This window comes from Rattus norvegicus, chromosome 4 (genome assembly GCF_021556685.1).
Source record: "Rattus norvegicus strain SHRSP/BbbUtx chromosome 4, alternate assembly SHRSP_T2T, whole genome shotgun sequence".
In the NCBI taxonomy this organism is placed as follows: Eukaryota; Metazoa; Chordata; class Mammalia; order Rodentia; family Muridae; genus Rattus; species Rattus norvegicus.
The window spans coordinates 91,305,760-91,324,096 of NC_141537.1; the positions used below are offsets into that span (position 1 = coordinate 91,305,760).

At 39.6% G+C, this 18,337-nt stretch overlaps 1 protein-coding gene across 5 annotated transcripts in view; it reads left to right on the forward strand.

Moving 5' to 3' along the window:
- Ccser1 (coiled-coil serine-rich protein 1) overlaps window positions 1-18,337 on the forward strand; it is a 1,234,532-nt gene that overhangs the window by 141,592 nt on the left and 1,074,603 nt on the right. For all 5 annotated transcript variants that reach the window (NM_001443688.1, NM_001443689.1, XM_087658738.1 and 2 more), the window contains 2 exon segments: window positions 4,441-5,805; window positions 7,495-7,676. In NM_001443688.1, coding sequence (NP_001430617.1) covers window positions 4,482-5,805; window positions 7,495-7,676 — 1,506 coding nt within the window. In that variant the 5' untranslated portion in view covers window positions 4,441-4,481.

The window sequence follows — 18,337 nt, forward strand, 5'->3', positions numbered from 1 at the left end:
GGTTCCAGGTGGAGAGGTTTAATGAGAGAAGAATAGTAGAAGAGAAGAGTGGCCAGCCATGAGCACATGGAGGGAAGAGGGGGATGGGGAGAGAAGGGACAGGGAAGGGCAAGAAAAGAGAAGTGAAAAATAAAGAACAAGAGTGACTTTCTCTTGAGAGTAGTCATTTTGTCTGTCTGTGGTAATTTTCTGAAAATGCTTCAGAGAAAGAATTGGGCTTTCTTCACAAAAGTTTCAAATAAAAGCTTCATATAGTTTTAAAATCCAAAATGCAACTTAGCAGACATTTCTAATAAAATATTAAAGTATTCATTGTATTAGGTAATTCTCAAAATACAAGTTTATTTATAAGCACAGATTTTAGTGAGTTACTGTTTTCCTATTGGCTTATGTATCAAAGGCCCCATATATCGTTTGCTTTCATAACATGTTGCATGTCCCATGCATTTGCTCGAATATAGGCCACCATCAAACACTAGAGACTGAATATGCACCTATGAAAGAAAGCCCGTGGATGTCTGCTGTGGTATTAGTTCATTGCCAGGAAAGTTCCCATGAAATAATTTATTTCAAAAACATTTATTTTTTATTATCATTGTCTGTGTCTGTGTTGGTTTCTCTGTATGCATACCACCTATGCGAGTGTTTCAGATCCCTTAGAGCTGGAGCTACAGGCTGCTGTGCTCTGCCATGAGGGTGCTGGGGAATGGACCTGGGTTCTCTACAAGAGCAATAAACTCTGTTACCTACCAAGTTATCTTCCCAGCCTCCATGAAATGGTCGTTCCTAGTGTTCTTGTTCATGCTACTGATAATTCACAGAGCTCACATCTGAGGTCACAGATTTCTTTTATTGTTAACTGCATCTGCAGGAACAGATATTTTTAATGTATGTAATGAGTTTGTTTTATTTAAAGCAGATAATTCTAATGGTAGCTGAAGCCCCTAGACAATGGACTTCAATCTACATTTTTAAATAACATTTGGTTAAGAAAGATTAGATGATAATTGAGAAAAGAGGAACTGAGGAGTCTCAGTGTTAAAGCACTGGCCACAAAAGCCCGACAACCTACGTTCAGTTCCTAGAACTCACAGTAGTAGGAGGAATGAACTTCTCAAGGTTTTTCTCTGAATTTCTTGTATGCTATGGCATTGTGCATATAAGCACTCACCTTCCCCCACCCCTGCTCTCAAAACACACACACACACACACACACACACACACACACACACACACTACAAGAAAGTACTTGAGAAACTGTGTTTCTCTCATTTTGAAGAGTATAAAATGAAATGTGTAAGTTTTACTTAGGAGTTAGGAGGTTACAGTTATAATTTTAACCCCAGAGTAAAGAGAAGTGAAATGACGATGTCAGTCTTGCAACACATCTCTTGCGTAATGAAAGTGATGAGAGATGAGACCCTGTTTTAATCAATTTGTTCAATATTATGTTTTACAGATGTCTCAGATATCTAATCACAATTTTTAGATAAAAGACTTTTCATAATTTGAAAGACTTCTGTTAAGCTTCAGATAAGTCATGGCACGAGGTGATGTGCTTATGTGGGTTTGAAATATAAGTGTGCTCACATCAAGAATACCTGCAGGGGTACCTGCGAGCTCAGTCCTAGGTACTGGTGTGTTTCTTACTTAATGGAATAACTGCACAAGCGGACACAGGCTTGGCTGTTAGCAGAGTGAAGGGAAAAGTGTGAAAGAGAGGGGCACACAGCAGTGGGGCAGCGTTGGAAAGTTACACAGCAGCCAGGCAGGCAGAATAACTGAGTCCTTCTCAAGACGATGGGGAAGCCGAGCTACAGGCATTTTATCCTTCCAGTAGAAAACCAGGCTTCATGTAAAGTTTAACTAACCTCTCATCCATCTATCTATCTGTCTGTCTGTCTATTTATTAATTGGAAGCTTGCTTACAGTTTCAAAAAATGAGTCTGTGATCCTCATTCAGAGGCCTCCAACAAGGCCATAATTAATCCTTTTCAAACAGTTCCACCAAGCAATCAAATATAGGAGTGAGTTGGGGCCATGCTCATTCAAACCAAACACAATAACTTTGAAACTTATTTCAGTTCTTATGCATAGCATAAGGAGTCAAAGAACGTTCTATTTTAATGGATTTTCTATCTACTCAAGGACAGAGTTCCCTTTAACAAATCAAAACCAGGCAGAACTCTCATGATTTTGCATCAAATATTTAAGAGCATGTAAAATATGCTTCCCTGAAAACATTTCCGCATGTTAGTCTTTTGAGTACTTCCTAAACAGACCTCCAGTTGAGCTTCCCTCTCAGTTTTAGTGCTGATTCAGACAAGAAATGCTAAAGAAAAGGTTAAGGGATATTTTGATACACATATGTCGGGGATGGTAATATTTTGGCAGCAATTATAACATACTTATTTAGCAAAACTGATCAGTTTCACTCTAGGGCTCATGATCTGCTTAGCCACGGTCTCCTTATCCAAGTGATTTACAGAAATAGTCATGCGCCCCCTTCCCCACTGCATACACACCATGAGGCGGAATGAAAATGCAGTCAGAAAGTATCTAGTTTCTCCTATAACTTCCATGGTGTTATTGAACCAGTGAGCACATGTTGCCTGGCTAGTTAGTGCTATTTCTCAGGTCTACAACTGGGTAAGAACATTGATTGTTTTCCCTGTCCCCAGGGAGGAAGCTTTAAGGTCAGTTCCAGGGTCCTGCAACCAAAGTGTGCATTGTCTTCAGCAATGGGGTTTTATCATCTAGTTATGATGGACAACCGTCAGCCATGGCAGTAGCCTGAAGTGTCGTACACATGCAGAATAATTTCATCCAGTTGTGAAGAAAAACAGAATCATGAGATTTGTGAGAAAATGGATGGCATTGAGCAATATTATAATACGTATTAAAAACTTAGTACCAGAAAGACAAATGCTGCATGTTCTCTGTCTTAGGCGGATCCTAGCATTGAAATTTAGATCCACATGTTTAATATGGAGTGTCCATTGAAGGCAGGAGAGATCCATGTTATAGAGAAGAGAAGAGGTCTTGAGGGGAAGGGAGTGATAAAACATATGTGATGGTACAAAGGGGAAGATTTGGCAGCGTTGTTGTGGGGTAGAAAGATGGGAAGAGGATAGTATGGGAATATTTAATAAAAACTAAGACGCTTGAAAAAGACTGAGACACAACTGCTTTGTAAGTATTTCAGCTTCATTTCTGTTGCTGTGATAAAATATTTAGATGAATCAGAAAGTACGCAGTGGAAACTGGCCTTATTTTAGTACACAGATCTAGGTTTCAGTCCATCAAACTTGGAGTAGCCACCCTCAGCCACACAGCAGCAGTAGAGTAAATGCTTACAAGCCCGCACTCAGCTCACTGGGGTCCCAGCTCCAACACCATAAGACAAAGCACTCAGATACGTAATAATTAAGTGAGATCTTTTATCCAAGCAAGATCCAGCTATGCTGTATGGGGTAAAAAGCAGTACCAGGGCAGAACAATCGAATGCATATGTTGTTGTAAGGCTGACCATGTGTGTAACACTCTGCAGTGAAAACATGCCAGCAGCTCTGTGCTCTGCATGCCGGCGAATGCAGAGCATCCTGTATCCTGTACTGACTATGAGCCAGCCTCTGGGAGAGAAGGCTCAGATTCTTTGGTTTTGCTTCATTAGCTGGTGACATTAGCAAGTTACCTTCCTTTGTGCTGTAAAATGCCTGTAGCGTTACTATTACTTCTTGAATTTTAACAAAAAATAGGTATCATATCTGAAAAGTTCTTTTGCATTAAATTAGTGGACTGTAGCAGCCACATTTTTATCCCTCCTCCACACTCTTGGTCACCCGCACCCTTATTACTGTTGTAAGGGTTTGGGGCTTCTGATTTGTTCATTAGTGTTGCTCTCATGATTACAACCATAAGTCTTTCCTTCAGCTTACAGTCTTCTCCCTCACCTAACTAGTCTGTACCTCTTCCCTGTATCCTGGGTGATTGGGTTTCTCTTGTCAGCAGTCTGATTATGCCTAAGCTTCCTGTGTTAGACACCATGACTAAGAATTTGCTCCAATTGGTTTTTCTTGAGTGCATATTTTAGTGCCTGGCTTGCCACTGCCTGTGGTCTGTGTTTCAGTTTGAGTCGTAGAGATCACCCGTTGAGCCACATGGAACCCAACAAAGCTCTGTTAAATTATAATGACCTTGTGTTTCCAACCTAGCACCATTTTCAGTAGATTAAATATTTGTAATAATCCTGAAAATTTTAGTTCACAGTAAGATTTTAATACACATTTGTGAATTATTTTTCTATTTCCTTAAATCCTGAATTTTGGCATCCTCCTATTTTAGTATAAAACAAATTTCATTCTTTGTTTTGAGATGCTGTTTGGGTCCTGGTCAGGATTGAATTTTACTGATTGCTTTTTTTGTTTTAACTTCTTTCAGGCTGCTAAATTGGATACCGCAGTGCAATCCTCGGGATCCCAATGGGGGACTCAGGATCAAGACGATGTACCCTGGTCTCCCGGTTGCCAATATTCAGGAAAAGTATTAGCAGAAGACATGATTCTCTCCCTTCTTCCCCCTCTTCCAGTAACACAGCTGGTGTGCACAGCTCCTCCCCTTCCAGCACCAACTCCAGCTCAGGGAGCACCGGGAAACGCAGGAGCATCTTCCGTGCTCCCTCTATCAGCTTCCACCATAAGAAGGGGAGCGAACCTAAGCCAGAACTCACTGACCAGAACCTTAGTATTTCCAATGGTGCTCAACCTAGTCACAGCAATATGCTAAGTTTGGAGGAACAAGTCAAAACCAGGGGAAGACATTCTGTGGGTTTTAGTAGTTCACGAAGTAAGAAGATAACAAGATCTTTGACGGAAGATTTTGAAAGGGAAAAGGAGCCTTCAACTAATAAGAACGTCTTTATCAATTGTCTCAGTTCTGGCAGAAGTGAAGGGGACGATTCTGGATTCACAGAAGAACAAAGTCGCCGTTCTATTAAACAGTCAACAAAGAAGCTACTACCCAAATCCTTTTCATCTCACTATAAGTTTTCTAAGTCGGTTCCGGTTCCTCAGAGCCAATCCACATCATTGGTGCAGCAGCCTGAATTCTCGCTGGCAATTGCACAATACCAAGAGCAGGAGCCCGCTTTAGGAAGACCTTCCCCCCCTTGCTCTGTGGATGTAACAGAGCGCGCAGGAAGTTCCTTACAGTCGCCTCTGCTTTCTGCTGACCTGACCACAGCTCAGACCCCTTCAGAATTTTTGGCCTTGACTGAAGATTCTTTGTCTGAGGCAGATGCCTTTCCTAAAAGTGGAAGCACGGCATCACACTGCTGCGACAACTTTGGCCACAATGATGCTACCTCTCAGCCCACTCCCAGTCTTACGGCTGTCACAAAGACAAAGATGGAATCTGTGGGGACTGCGTCCTGTACGATGATGTCTCCGGGGAGGTACAGGCTAGAAGGTCGGTGTAGCACCGAGCTGCAGTCTTCACCAGAGACCCCTGCTGCTAATCAGAGGGAAGCTTTACAAAGCACTGAGCCCTCTGTTAGGAATGCTAGTGACCCAGAAACCCACTTACCAGCTCATCATCAAAGAGTAGAGAACCCGTTGGCACATGCTGGTGAACTAATGCTGAGAACCAGCTCCCCCAGGACACTGGGCTCCTATGACCAGCACAAGACACTGGCGGAACACTTTAAAGGGATCCACCCTGTTTCGGATTCAAGGGTTATCCCTTCCTCTGGGGATCATCATGTTTTTAACAAAACATCTTATGGATATGAAGCGAGTGCTGCCAAAGGTATGCAGATTTTCCTCATGCAAAAATTATGTAAATTAATTTTCATTTTATCTGAACAATTAGTTTTACTTCATATCTTGAGTGGAAGGCACGTTTCCTTTGTATTTATAATTTATGTGAAATGTTTGCTTTGGTTTTAAACTTCCCTCAGCTATAATGAAAATGTAAGTCTGTGTTACTCACTTTTAGCTGTATTATTTCTGCTATTCTGACCTGAAAAGGAGGTGGAAGGAAAGAAAATCTACTTGGAATGTGACTGCAGAAGCATGGGGATTTTCAAGCTAATGAAATAAAGGAATGTCAGTCAAAATTTTCAGGAAGGAAATGTGTGAAAATTCAATTCTGTCTCCTGTGATAACAAAACTCTATTAGCTAGAATCCATCTTTCAATATAAATAAATTCTATATGACAATACAGAGGGATTGCAGGCTATGAGAATAAGTGGAGTTAGAAAGCCTGCCAAGTTTAAAACCCACCTCAACATTAACTAGCTATGTAGTTTTAAATGCCTTCACTTTGACTCTATATAGGACTGTATTTATGTGTGTGCATATGAGTTTGTGTGAGTGTGTGGATGTGTGTGTGTGTGTGTGTGTGAGTGTGTGGATGAGTGTGTGTTAGTGTGTGTGAATGTGTGTGAATGTGTGTGTGTGTGTGTGTGTGTGTGTGAGAGAGAGAGAGAGAGAGAGAGAGAGGGAGAGAGAGAGAGAGAGAGAGAATTATTTCACTACGGTTCCAGAAAATACTCAAGGCAACTGTAGAATGTGCCACTAATCCATTGACTATTTTATGTGCTATAATATACACTACTGTGTATGTGTGCATCGTATATTGTATATTTGCTATTATATAAAAGAGTAATATATATATATTATATATATAACACTCTTTTCTCTGTCATTAGCACTGCTGCTGGTTGTAACTGTGCCAATGCTGAAGAAGGTGCTTATGTATCTAGAGGCAATATATGCTGTTGATAACATTAATTAAAATGATTTTACCTGTTCTTACAGTTGTAAACTCTTTCTTAAGTAAGAGGACTGGGGCTCAGGGAAGGTGAGCCACAGTCATCGAAGCAGATGATGGATTGGCTTGGCGGGAACTGTTTGGATCCTTGTGCTGCAGATCTTGAAGATCTAAAATCAAGTTATTGTGTAGCACAGGCGAGTGGAGGTCATCTTGATGCAAAATTCAGACTCTTAGTAGTTATGTTATATTATATGACTGTTCTAAAATATCAAATAAAATTAAAAATAAATCAACTGACATATCAAAAACTGCAAGTTCCTTCAGAACACAACAGTTTTATAGTCCAAATACATGAATTTGTTTTGAGCATATCTGATGTAGGGCTGCATGCTTTCCTTTGACAATTTTGAAACAAACTGCTACTTGGTAGCCAGGCTGACCCTAACTCGCCATGAAGAGGATGCTGGCCTTGAACCAGCAGTACTCCTCTTGCCCCAGATGCTTGAGAGATGGTACAAAGATTTGCTCCTGTAGCTGCTGTGAGTCTTCAAAGGGGATTAAACAAATTGTTACTATAAACTCAGAACAGTTTTTCTGAGTTTTTCTGAGGTAGAGACCTTTTGAATCATTCCGGGATTTTTCATCATCTTAAAATAGTATATTGATTAAAATTCCATTTAAGCTTTGATAATTGTTTTTCTTTATTTGTCTTGTAAAAGTTCTTGCTAGTAGCCTCAGCCCGTATCGAGAAGGAAGATATATAGAGCGGCGGCTGCGGTCCTCGTCTGAAGGGACAGCTGGGAGTGGCAGAATGGTCTTGAAGCCGAAGGATGGGCATGTGGACGCCAGCAGCTTGAGAAAACACAGAACAGGGTCCTCCTCTTCCAAAATGAACAGTCTGGTGAGTCCACTCATCCATCTGCAGATAATGAGAAATGCTCTGTGGGCTTGGCATGCTCACATGTCTTGCAGAATGAACACAGGATAAATGAGAAATCATTTTCCATTCCCGATGTTGCCAATCAGAGAGGCTGAGTTTTCACTTGAGAGTCTCATGGGATAGGATAACAGTTGGTCCTACCGCAGCCCCCCCCCCTTGTTTTGGGGGAAGTTGTCTCATCTTTGCTTTAAAGCAAGATCCTAGGGTAAGAATGCTGAACACGAGGACATCTTAGAAACCATGCTCCATGACCACTTGGCAACCTTACATTATTGACACCTTAGGGTCTTTAATGGCTTCACTCTGAGTCTTTTCTCTCAGGGTGACCAAGGTGCAGGAGCTGTGGGAGACCCAGCAAAATTCCCATGTGAGACTTGAACATATTCTTAGGACAAGTGCTATAGCTTGCTTGTAGGCCAAAGATGTGTGCGGGGTGTATAGGTGGCATTTTTGGTCTGACCTAGTGCGTGTGGGATGCACATTAGCTATCTCACAGTGTAAAATGTAGCTATACACGCGGACTAGGCTGTGTATGCCGTGGAGCTCAGGAGGCTTTAGGGTTTGTAATTTTAGAGTTCATGCTGCTCATTTTTGCACGATTGTATGTTTTTACAGAAATGTACTTAATCCCCATTATTTAACACTGCCACCTTACCATTAAGCCACCGACCTACTGTATACCTATCTACTTACCAACCCATGGATATAGATTAAGCGCTTCAAATAATCCTTGACAATGACTGCCTGATGATACCTTAGCTTCAAATGAAAACACTGTCATCCACAGCAGACCACTGGGTTGTAAGAAGCCTTAGATCCCAAAGCTGCACAGGAGTGTAGAAACATACTTGTGCTTGGTAGAAGTTTTGGTCACTGATCAGAGAGGAAACCTTCCTTAATCTTGGGGAAAATCAGAAACCACAGAATGACAAGGACTTCTGATCCCATTGGTCCCAAACTGACCATGTGTCTGCATTTGAGCTCATGCACGCAGGAAGCTCAGTGCATGGATGCAGGAAGATAACATTGCCCATCACTTTCTTTTGAGTATTAAAAGTTCAGCATGCATTTTGCAGTTGCTCTGGAAACAAGGGAACGTGCTTAAGATGCTTTTAAGAGAGTAGTTCTCAAACAACAACAGCAACAACAGACCAAAAGACTGTGGTTCTCAACATTTCTAATGCTAAGATTCCTTAATCCAGTTCCTCACGTTGCATTGACACTCAGGCATAAAATTATCCTTGCTGCTACTTAATAGCTGTGATTTTGCCACTGTTACAAATCGTAATGTAAACATCTGTGTTTTCCCATGGTTTTAGCAACCCCCTGTGAAAAGGTCTTCAGACCCCGCTAAAAGAGTTGTGACCCACGGGTTGTGAACCACTGTTGTAAATGATTGTGGATTGAGGCTGATTCTTAGGAAGCATTTTCCTCTGGGAATTTGTATTGTTTCTTCCTGGAACAGTAGTCAGATAAAGTTTTTCAATCCAATCCACTTAAGGGTTGGTCTTTGAATTATTTTATATCTGAAATTTTATTCTTCCCATACTTATTCTAAATAATTTCTCACATAATGTCAATGAGCCTCTGTCTCTGATCGACCCTTTTGTGAGGTCTACAACATTAGAGGGATTTGTTCTCTTGCAGCCCCTCATTTCAACACATATCTCCGCAGTACTAGAAAGCAGCCACTAGATGGCAGGAAAACACCGCTTTGTGTTGGAACTCTTCAGGCTTGAAGAAGGAATTTGGTGAAAGGACTTGGCTGGTGAAAGACTCGACTGGATTTGCATTGCAGTTGCTATTTATTAAAATAAATACCGGCACTTTTGAAGTTTAGAGGTGACTTAACAGAAATTACTTTATGATTTCAGCCTTCCTTTACATTCTTCAATTTGCATATCAACCTTCCATTACTATTTGTCGATTAATTTAAAATATGCTCCATACATTTTTAACATACAACCGTCAAAGGAAGACATTCTGTGATATTTTAGGCAATTCTAGCGTTGGTTAATACAGAGCGTGGTGGAGAAATGATTTCTAATAATGTTAATGAATTCAAGGTGCAGCTTCTGACTGTGCAGTTGTACAGTTACAGAGGTGGAACCCTGTGGACTCATTCCCATTTTGGCATTTAAACTATTACCCAAATACTCAAATGTCCTTGCTGCCCCTTTCCATGAGGCCTGTGGTTGATGCTGCAAACTCGATCAGGAAGGCCACAGATTATGACTTACTCCATCAAAATCATTCACTTGGGATTCCTGGCTTTCAGGAGATGTCCTGGGTCAAGACAACACAAAGTATAAGAAACACAGGAGAAGGCCTGTCTCCATAAGTTGGTAGCTTAGAATCTGTATTCTCAGTCAGGTGCATGTAGAAGATCGGAGCTCACCTGTTTAACCCCTTTAGAAGCCCTGTGTTTTGTTTTGCTTTTGGGAACGAGCCATTTTCATTTAGAAGCTTCCATCATTATTCACAGTTCTCATAGGATGTCATGATTTAACTCACTTCCTGTTAAACGGTGGGAAGATCAGTTTGAGTAAGAAATTTGTAGAGCTTGAGTCCTCCTGGCTTGTCATGAACTTCCCAGAAGCTCTGCCCAGCCGCGCTCTGTCCCCTGTAAAAATTCTTCCTAAAGAATACAACTGCAGTATTAAACAATGCGTATAAAAAACCCCATCAAGAGTAGTATGCATTTGGGTCTTGCTCTGTTATTAAAGGAGCATCAAGGGCAGTTGTAAAGATAAAGAACCTTGTCTCTGATTCTATTGCATTAGTCCAGTTTTTGTTGTTACTAACAGAACACAAGAGACTCTGTACATTATAAAAGAGGGAGATAAACCTTGGGCAAGGTTCTGGTCCAAGGTTGATGTCGTTGACTAGTCCATGGCAGAGTCCCAAGAACATCATATGGGAAGAGACAGCAATTGTATTAAAAAACTTTCCAAACTGCATCTAAGACAGACCCATTGCCAAGAAAGAAACAGTTATCTGTTAATTAATTCATTCACAAGGGCAGAACCCTAATTAGTCCCATCTCTCATTACATTCAGTGTGCATATAATTTTAATGTGAGTGCTCTGGGGCTACAAACTTTACTTGGTCAATAGTCCACAGTATTGCAGGAGATCTTCAACAACCTTCTGACACTTAAATGGAGATACTAGAAGCCCAGGGCTGCTTGCTTTTCTTTTTAAACATATTTTTTTCTTTTTTACATATTTAATTTTATGGGTATGGAGGCTTTCCTTCCATGTATATATGTATACCGCATTTGTGCCTGGTGTGTGTAGAGGCAAAAGTTGGTATCAAATCCCCACTGCAGTTAGAAATGGTTGTGACCTTTCCTGTGGGTGCTGAAAACAAACACAGGTGTCCTGCAAGGGCAGCCAGTGATCTTAACCTCTGAGCCATCTCTCCAGCCCTATAATTTTATTTTATTTATTTTTCATATTTTCCATACCTGCCCTATAATTTTATTTTTAATTGGTCAAATTTGTTTCTTCCTTTCTCAAAACTAAGAACTGCTATATATCTTGTGCAGTTTCCTCGGTGGTTGGCAACCTCTCACATCACCTGAGACTGAGGGTTGAGTGATTCTGGATCTGTTACAAATTTCTGGCTATCTGAATAGATGTACATTTGGGAAATCAGAGTTGATCCCATTTGAAATAACATCAATTTCTCAAAAGATGTTCATTGAAACCTGAAGGCTTAACATTTTCTCTAAACAATTTAAAAGTTTTATTTTTTAAATCTTGTTTCTATTGAAACTTAAATACAACACATTAGCTTTACTATGAAAGATAAATTCTTACTTCTTGGCCTGTAAATTTATTACTAACGAACCACAAAACCAAATATAAAGCTTCCTAGAGGAAAGCAAAATATTTAATACATTTCTATTTGCACATAACTTTACAATTGGTACAATTATTCATAATTGTCTCGTAAACTGCCTCACCTGTCTTATGAGGTCAGGAGCTGTGATTGACAAATGATCGTGCATGAACAGTGTCTGTCTCCCAGTGTAATGGTGTGTTTGGATTGATGGCAGGCTACCATTTTAATGTTAACTCAGGGACCCTTTCACTCTCAGGTCACACTCCGATTTGGCCTCCTCTGTGGTAGTTTCTGATGTTCTTGGCTTTTTACAACCATCTTGAAACAAGTGCCCAGTTTTTACCTTTTTTTTTTTAATTAAAAATGACTTTTCATTGTATGTATTTTCAACAAGAATACCAGCAACCTCCAAGCAGATAGTTAAAATATCCTCAGACACTGCCAAAATCTGCAACAATGGCCACTGCTTGAGAACAGGAGTCATGGACTGTGGCAGTTTTCCACATCTTTGTACAGTGTTCACCTTTCCTGCATCCTGCTAATCTAACAATCAAGGATGCTGTGTCCTTCCTGTCCTCTCTTTCAGCATGAACTCCACCTTATTTATGCACCCCCCTGCCCTTCCCCATTCCTTTGCGGATCCCTTTTCCACCCCACAAGTTAGATACAGCTGGCCTCTGGCCGCTGCTGCCTTACCTGGTCATCTTCTCATTTACCTGACCCATCTGAAAATCTAAGAATTAGGTGACGTTACATGTGGTTTACACACTGTAAAAGACTAAGATTTGCGACTTTGTCAGAACCCTGATATCCAATAGGCATTGGAAACCAACATACTAGAATTTGGAAATAGGGCCAGGCTCAAAGAGCTTCAGTTAGTAATAGGTGGAATCTGCAACTTAGAAATGACTTTGAACTTGCTTTCTCCCAGAGAACTAACGGCTTCTCTGACCTTTACCGGTCTGCATCATGTTTGTGATATTCATGTTACACATAGTTGTTCAAGCCAGCTGTGACAACACCTCAATCTTCAATTATCCTCACCTCTTCACACACTGTGTGCCCAAAGTCACATTAGAGAATCATCAGTTGAACCCCTTAAACTAGGACCCACATTTCACTCAGTGCCACAGCGCAGAACAATACATTCTACCGGGTCTGCTGGAACCCAGGTTAACCTTTCATTTTTTCCAGTCAGTCACAGCTGAAGTTAAGCAAAGAGCAGATAGTGACAAAAGTTTCAGGTTTTACTCACGTGCTGACTGTCCAGAAAGTCTGTGGCACAGCCCTGGCTTTGTGTGCAGGTATAGGTGTGGCCTCTCCCAGGGTAGTTCTGCTTCGCCTGCTCTGGTGGGACCGCAGGTGCCCCTCCTAGAGAAACCGCCATGGTAAGTGGGATTGTAAAGCCCAACCACAGGAGGGAAAGGAATCTGCAAATGTCCATATTCCTTCAAACAATGCACAAGATGCAATGCGGAGAAGAACGCCACACTTTGTCAGGTTTCCATGTTGTTTCTACAGCACCTAACTGTTCTTTGATACCGTGTTTGCTAATCTTTAATGTGTCTAATGTAAGAATGTGCACTTTATGTCAGTTTTGTGAAACTTGTCTGGAACAAAGATATACAAAATCCGAGGCATGCCTTTCCCCCTTTCCTAAACAACATTTTAAAGAGAGATATTATAACCCCCACCCTGCAAGAAAAGGGAGAATTACTTTTCTCAGTTAAAAATGACTTTGGTTCAAGCAAGTTGGGCAAGGTGTTTGGCGAAAGGACACAGTATGGCGTCTCATTCTATTCACTTCCGAACAACACTGTTTCCAAAATCTTTTCATTAACTTTAAAATAAAAACAAGTGTTGTCTTTTAAACTGGACTTTTGAGAAGATACGTGTTTTAAGATCTAAACTTATGGCTCAAGTGTGTGTTTTTAGGATAGCAAGTTAGTTCCTCTCTGCTCCAACAGGAAAAAAAAATCCTAAAAAGGTTTCAAATGCCATTTACTTGATTTATTTTGATAGTTCTCAAGAATTTCAGATCTTTCAAAATCAATGCATTAAAATGCTTGTAAAATATTTGAATCATATCTGCAATATCTGAATATTTAACCTTTGAATTTTATTATATTTTATAACTTAAAAACCTGCATAAGATAACCAATTTTTGTTTGATTTTTATTAAACTGGTGGGAAAGCACTTAAGATAGCTATTGTGGCCAGCCATTTGCAAAGGAATTTAAATTTTCCATTTTATTAGATAAAATCAAGGTTAAGAATTGCACATTTATGTGAATACTTATGAAAATTTTTTCTCTCAAATCTCAAGATGATGCTATATGAAATTGTTAGAGGATCTGATGGCGAAACAACAATTACGCATAAGACAACATTTATTATACTTTCCCTCTCTCCCTTTCCTTGTAGAATTAGCTTTGAACTCAGTGTCTTCATTATGACTACTGGCCTGACTGAGAATTGCAGTTTCTAAACTATGAAGGAAACCTTTACAAAGCTCACTGTCTGCACTGATCTTCCGACTTCTTTCTTCATTCTGCTGCTAGGAGGATATTAACTTGACTGTTTAAACTTTATGAGATTTGAAGCGGAGGGTGACCAGCTGTCAGATAATTCATAGCAGGCACGGGGCTGTGGTAGAGATGATGCAGTCTGCCTCAGCATGCTGTTGCCCTCCGTGGATTTATGTTCCAAAGAAGTGTGGGCACATGAACACAGATTTAAATGAAAGGGCAATCAGACACCTGGCTGTGGTTCATGAATCACACTGAGTTTCTCCTTCTCAGTCTATTATTTTTTTAAATAATAATAGTAAAAGTATATAGAAAGTATCTTAGCGTCAAGTGACAGCCAGAGTACACAGATACTAAAGTGTGCAGTTGACCCAGCAGCCCTTGGGAAGCTGCTGTGCTCGAGGGAAAAGGACTATAGGGTAATGTTAAGCTTTGATTTAGAAATGAGAAAGGTGCCCTCAGTGCACACCCATCCCCCACACACCTGTCTCTCTTACAGGGCCTGCTGAACAGAAAGGGTGTGGGGGTACCTGTGGATTTCATGAGAGAGAGAGAAACTATAGTTTATTGAAGAGAACTTGCTGGAAGCCTTTCAAGTTTGTTAACTTAAGCTTCTGTTTTCAGTATATAGTTTTGTTTTGTGTTTTTATTTTTATTTATCCAACTCATTAAAAAAATCTATACAGTGCTAAGCTTGCTTAATGACCGTTCAATAAAATGTATTATTTAGGTCAGCTTAACAGAAGGATATTAGAATAATATTGCAATGTTGGGTGCAAAACTAATCAATGTTCTAAAGGTCAACAGTCTATCACAGACAATGCATTTCAGTGAAACAATCTACAAGGTACCATGTAATGTACTGACCTGAGACTTTTTAGAAAATAGCAAAAACCAAAGAATGTTCCAGCAATATCTGAGAGTCTTCCAAACAGAAATTAAGTTTGAAATTGTCCTTGTGGAAGAGCCTCTGAAATCTGTGTTCTAACTCAACTGTAACTTCATGGTTACCTCAAGAGAACCCATCTTGCACTTGAGGAATCTGCAAATCATTCCATCCCTGCAGAGTGAGTTAGGTAAGGCAGGAGAGTTGAAAGAGAATGAATTATCACAGTAGAGCTGAGAGAGCTAGGGAGAGAAAGAGAGAGTCATATGTCATAAGAATTTTGGTAAGTCAGGAGCCATTGATGGTATCAGTCAGTGGCATAAAAAGATTTGGAATTTGTAATCATTATTCTTTTAATTTATTTTATTATTACTTTTTAATAATAATAATAATAATTATATAATAATATTATCATAATAATATTATTATTATTTTTAATAATAATGCATTTGTGTGTGCATGTACATGCATGATTCAGTAATGTCCTTTGATTATTTCGGTGTCAGAGATCAAGCTCAGGTCTTCAGGCTTTGGGAAAAACATCATTCCATAATGGTCCATCTCTCTGGCCCATGGATTTAAATAGATTAAATGAATTTGTTTTATGCCTGAAAAGTACTATAATAAATACCTTATAAAGAGAATATTATTTTTTTATTATTTTATAATATATGGCATATTATGTTTTGTGAACACTGAAGGGAAGGAATTTTTATGGTGCAGTTTGATTGAAACACTTTAAATTTATCCTAGTCTTTTTGTATTTGGCTAAAAGTCCATTGTATTTATTCAATTGTGTTTATTTCACTTTGATTGTTTCTAAAATTGTGAACTGGTGCCTGTAAATGATTTCTCATCAGTGAACACTTGGTAAGTTATTACAATGTATCAGGAGTGAACAAGTTTATGAGAGTAAAGATGTTGGTGGAGGAATATGAAGTAGACAATGTTACATTGATGTTACATTGTGTCTGTCCACTTTTGCTATTTTCTTTTATTCAGCATTTTTTTAATATCTGTCTGAGGCTGGGGATCCAGTTTAGTTGGTCAGTGATAAAGTCACACAAAGTAATTTATAGGCAAACTATTTTCTAGCCCAGGCAAAGTTTAATGTATAAAATACCATACAATTCTCGCAGGAGTTAGTAAGGGAAGTATGCAGGCTAATGGAGGAGTCCATAGGACAGAGAGTATCTTTGCCTTCACAGAAGCAATGGCTCCAGGGATAGAGTGACTCTAAGCCTCTGGTGGCTCTGAGGATGGGTGACACTGTAAGCTTCAGTGGGCTTAGTTTTGTTACCTTTCTTCCTGTGTGCTAATTTTACAATCAGCCACCTTCTACAAACTGAATTTCCTTTATTAAAGGTGACAGACATAAAATAAAAAGGGGCCAGCAAGTAATCTGCATGGCTTGATTGTGTGATTCTCTTCTAATCAAAAGGCCAAGATTTATATATATTTATAGAAAATGGTCCATAACTCCATCTTCATTAGTAGAAAGTACCCTACTTTCTATATTCTTTTAAAAAAATCGTTTCTGCCTGTGATGTTGAAGATGAAGACTATTAATAATGCATGGATCAGAAACACAAGCAATTCTGAAAAGAGGTAGCAATTATATAGAAGCTTGCAGGACCCTTTGATTTCAAGAGATCATAAGATCCTTCCAGTGATATCTAAGACGGTTTATTATTAATGATTACTTCATTAGTTATTTTCAGTAATAAATATTTTATAAAATTTCTCTCCTTAATTTTTCACATATGTGATTATGTAGATGTGTATGAGTGCATAAAGAGGTCAGAGGTTGATGTCAGGTGTCTTTTTCAATTGTTTGCCACTTTCTGTTCCCTCCTCCTCCTCTTCTTCCTCCTCCTCTCCTCCTCCTCTTCTTCTGAGCCTGAAGCACACTTACAGTATTTCAGCAATGGGGCAGAATACAGAATCAGCTTAAAAAAACCACAATAACCGTACTCTATGCTAGTAACCAAACCATCAAGAAACAGATCGTGGAAACACTCCCATTCATGATAGCTTCAAAACTTCATCTAAGAATAAACCTAACCAAGAAAGTAAAAGATGTTAAATCCTTGAGGAAAGATATTGAAGAAGAAACAAGAATGTGGAAAGACTTCCTCATGCACATGAATTGAAATAGTATTAATATTGTTGAAATGGCTACTCTATCCAAAGCAATTTATAGAGTCAATGAAGAACTAAATTCCCATGCCACTTTCCACAGAAATAGAAATAAAATCTATAATGTACATGGGTGTGCATAATACCCTGATTAACAGAACAATCCTGGAGAAAAGAAAAGTGCTGGAGGATTCTGGTACTGATTTCCAGCCATATTATAGAGTCATAGTAGTAAAAAGAGCATGCAGGGAGACAAATAACTCTATTAAAAATGGGGATCAGAGCTGAACAAAGAATTCTCAGCTGAGGAATATCGAATGGCTGAGAAGCACATAAAGAAATGTTCAACATCTTTAGTCATAAGGGAAATGCAAATCAAAACAACCCTGAGATTCCACTTCACACTAGTCAGAATGGCTAAGATCAAAAACTCAGGTGACAGCAGATGTTGGTGGGGATGTGGAGAAAGAGGAACACTCCTCCATTGTTGGTGGGATTGCAGACTGCTACAACCATTCTGCAAATCACTCTTGAGGTTCCTCAGAAAATTGGACATTGAACTGCCTGAGGACCCAGCTATACCTCTCTTGGGCATATACCCAAAAGATGCTCCAACATATAACAAAGACACATGCTCCACTATGTTCATAGTATCCTTATTTATAATAGCCAGAAGCTGGAAAGATCCCAAATGCCCTTCAACAGAGGAATGGATACAGGAAATGTGTACTGCTCAGGAAATGTGTACTACAGGAAATGGAGTACTACTCAGCTATCAAAAAAATGACTTTATGAAATTCATAGGCAAATGGATCGAACTGGAAAATATCATCCTGAGTGAGGTAACCACATCACAGAAAAACACACATGGTATGCACTCATTGATAAGTGAATATTAGCCCAAATGCTCGAATTATCCAAGGTGCACAGAACACATGAAACTCAAGAAGGGTGACTAAAATGCGGATGCTTCACTCCTTCTTTAAAAGGGGAACAAGAATACCTTTAGGAGGGGATAGGGAGGCAAAGTTTAGAACAGAGACTGAAGGAACGCCCATTCAGAGCCTGCCCCACATGTGGCCCATACATATACAGCCACCAAACTAGATAAGATGGATGAAGCAAAGAAGTGAAGCACGACAGGAACCGGATGTAGATCTCTCCTGAAAGACACAGCCAGAATACGGCAAATACATAGGCGAATGCCAGCAGCAACTACT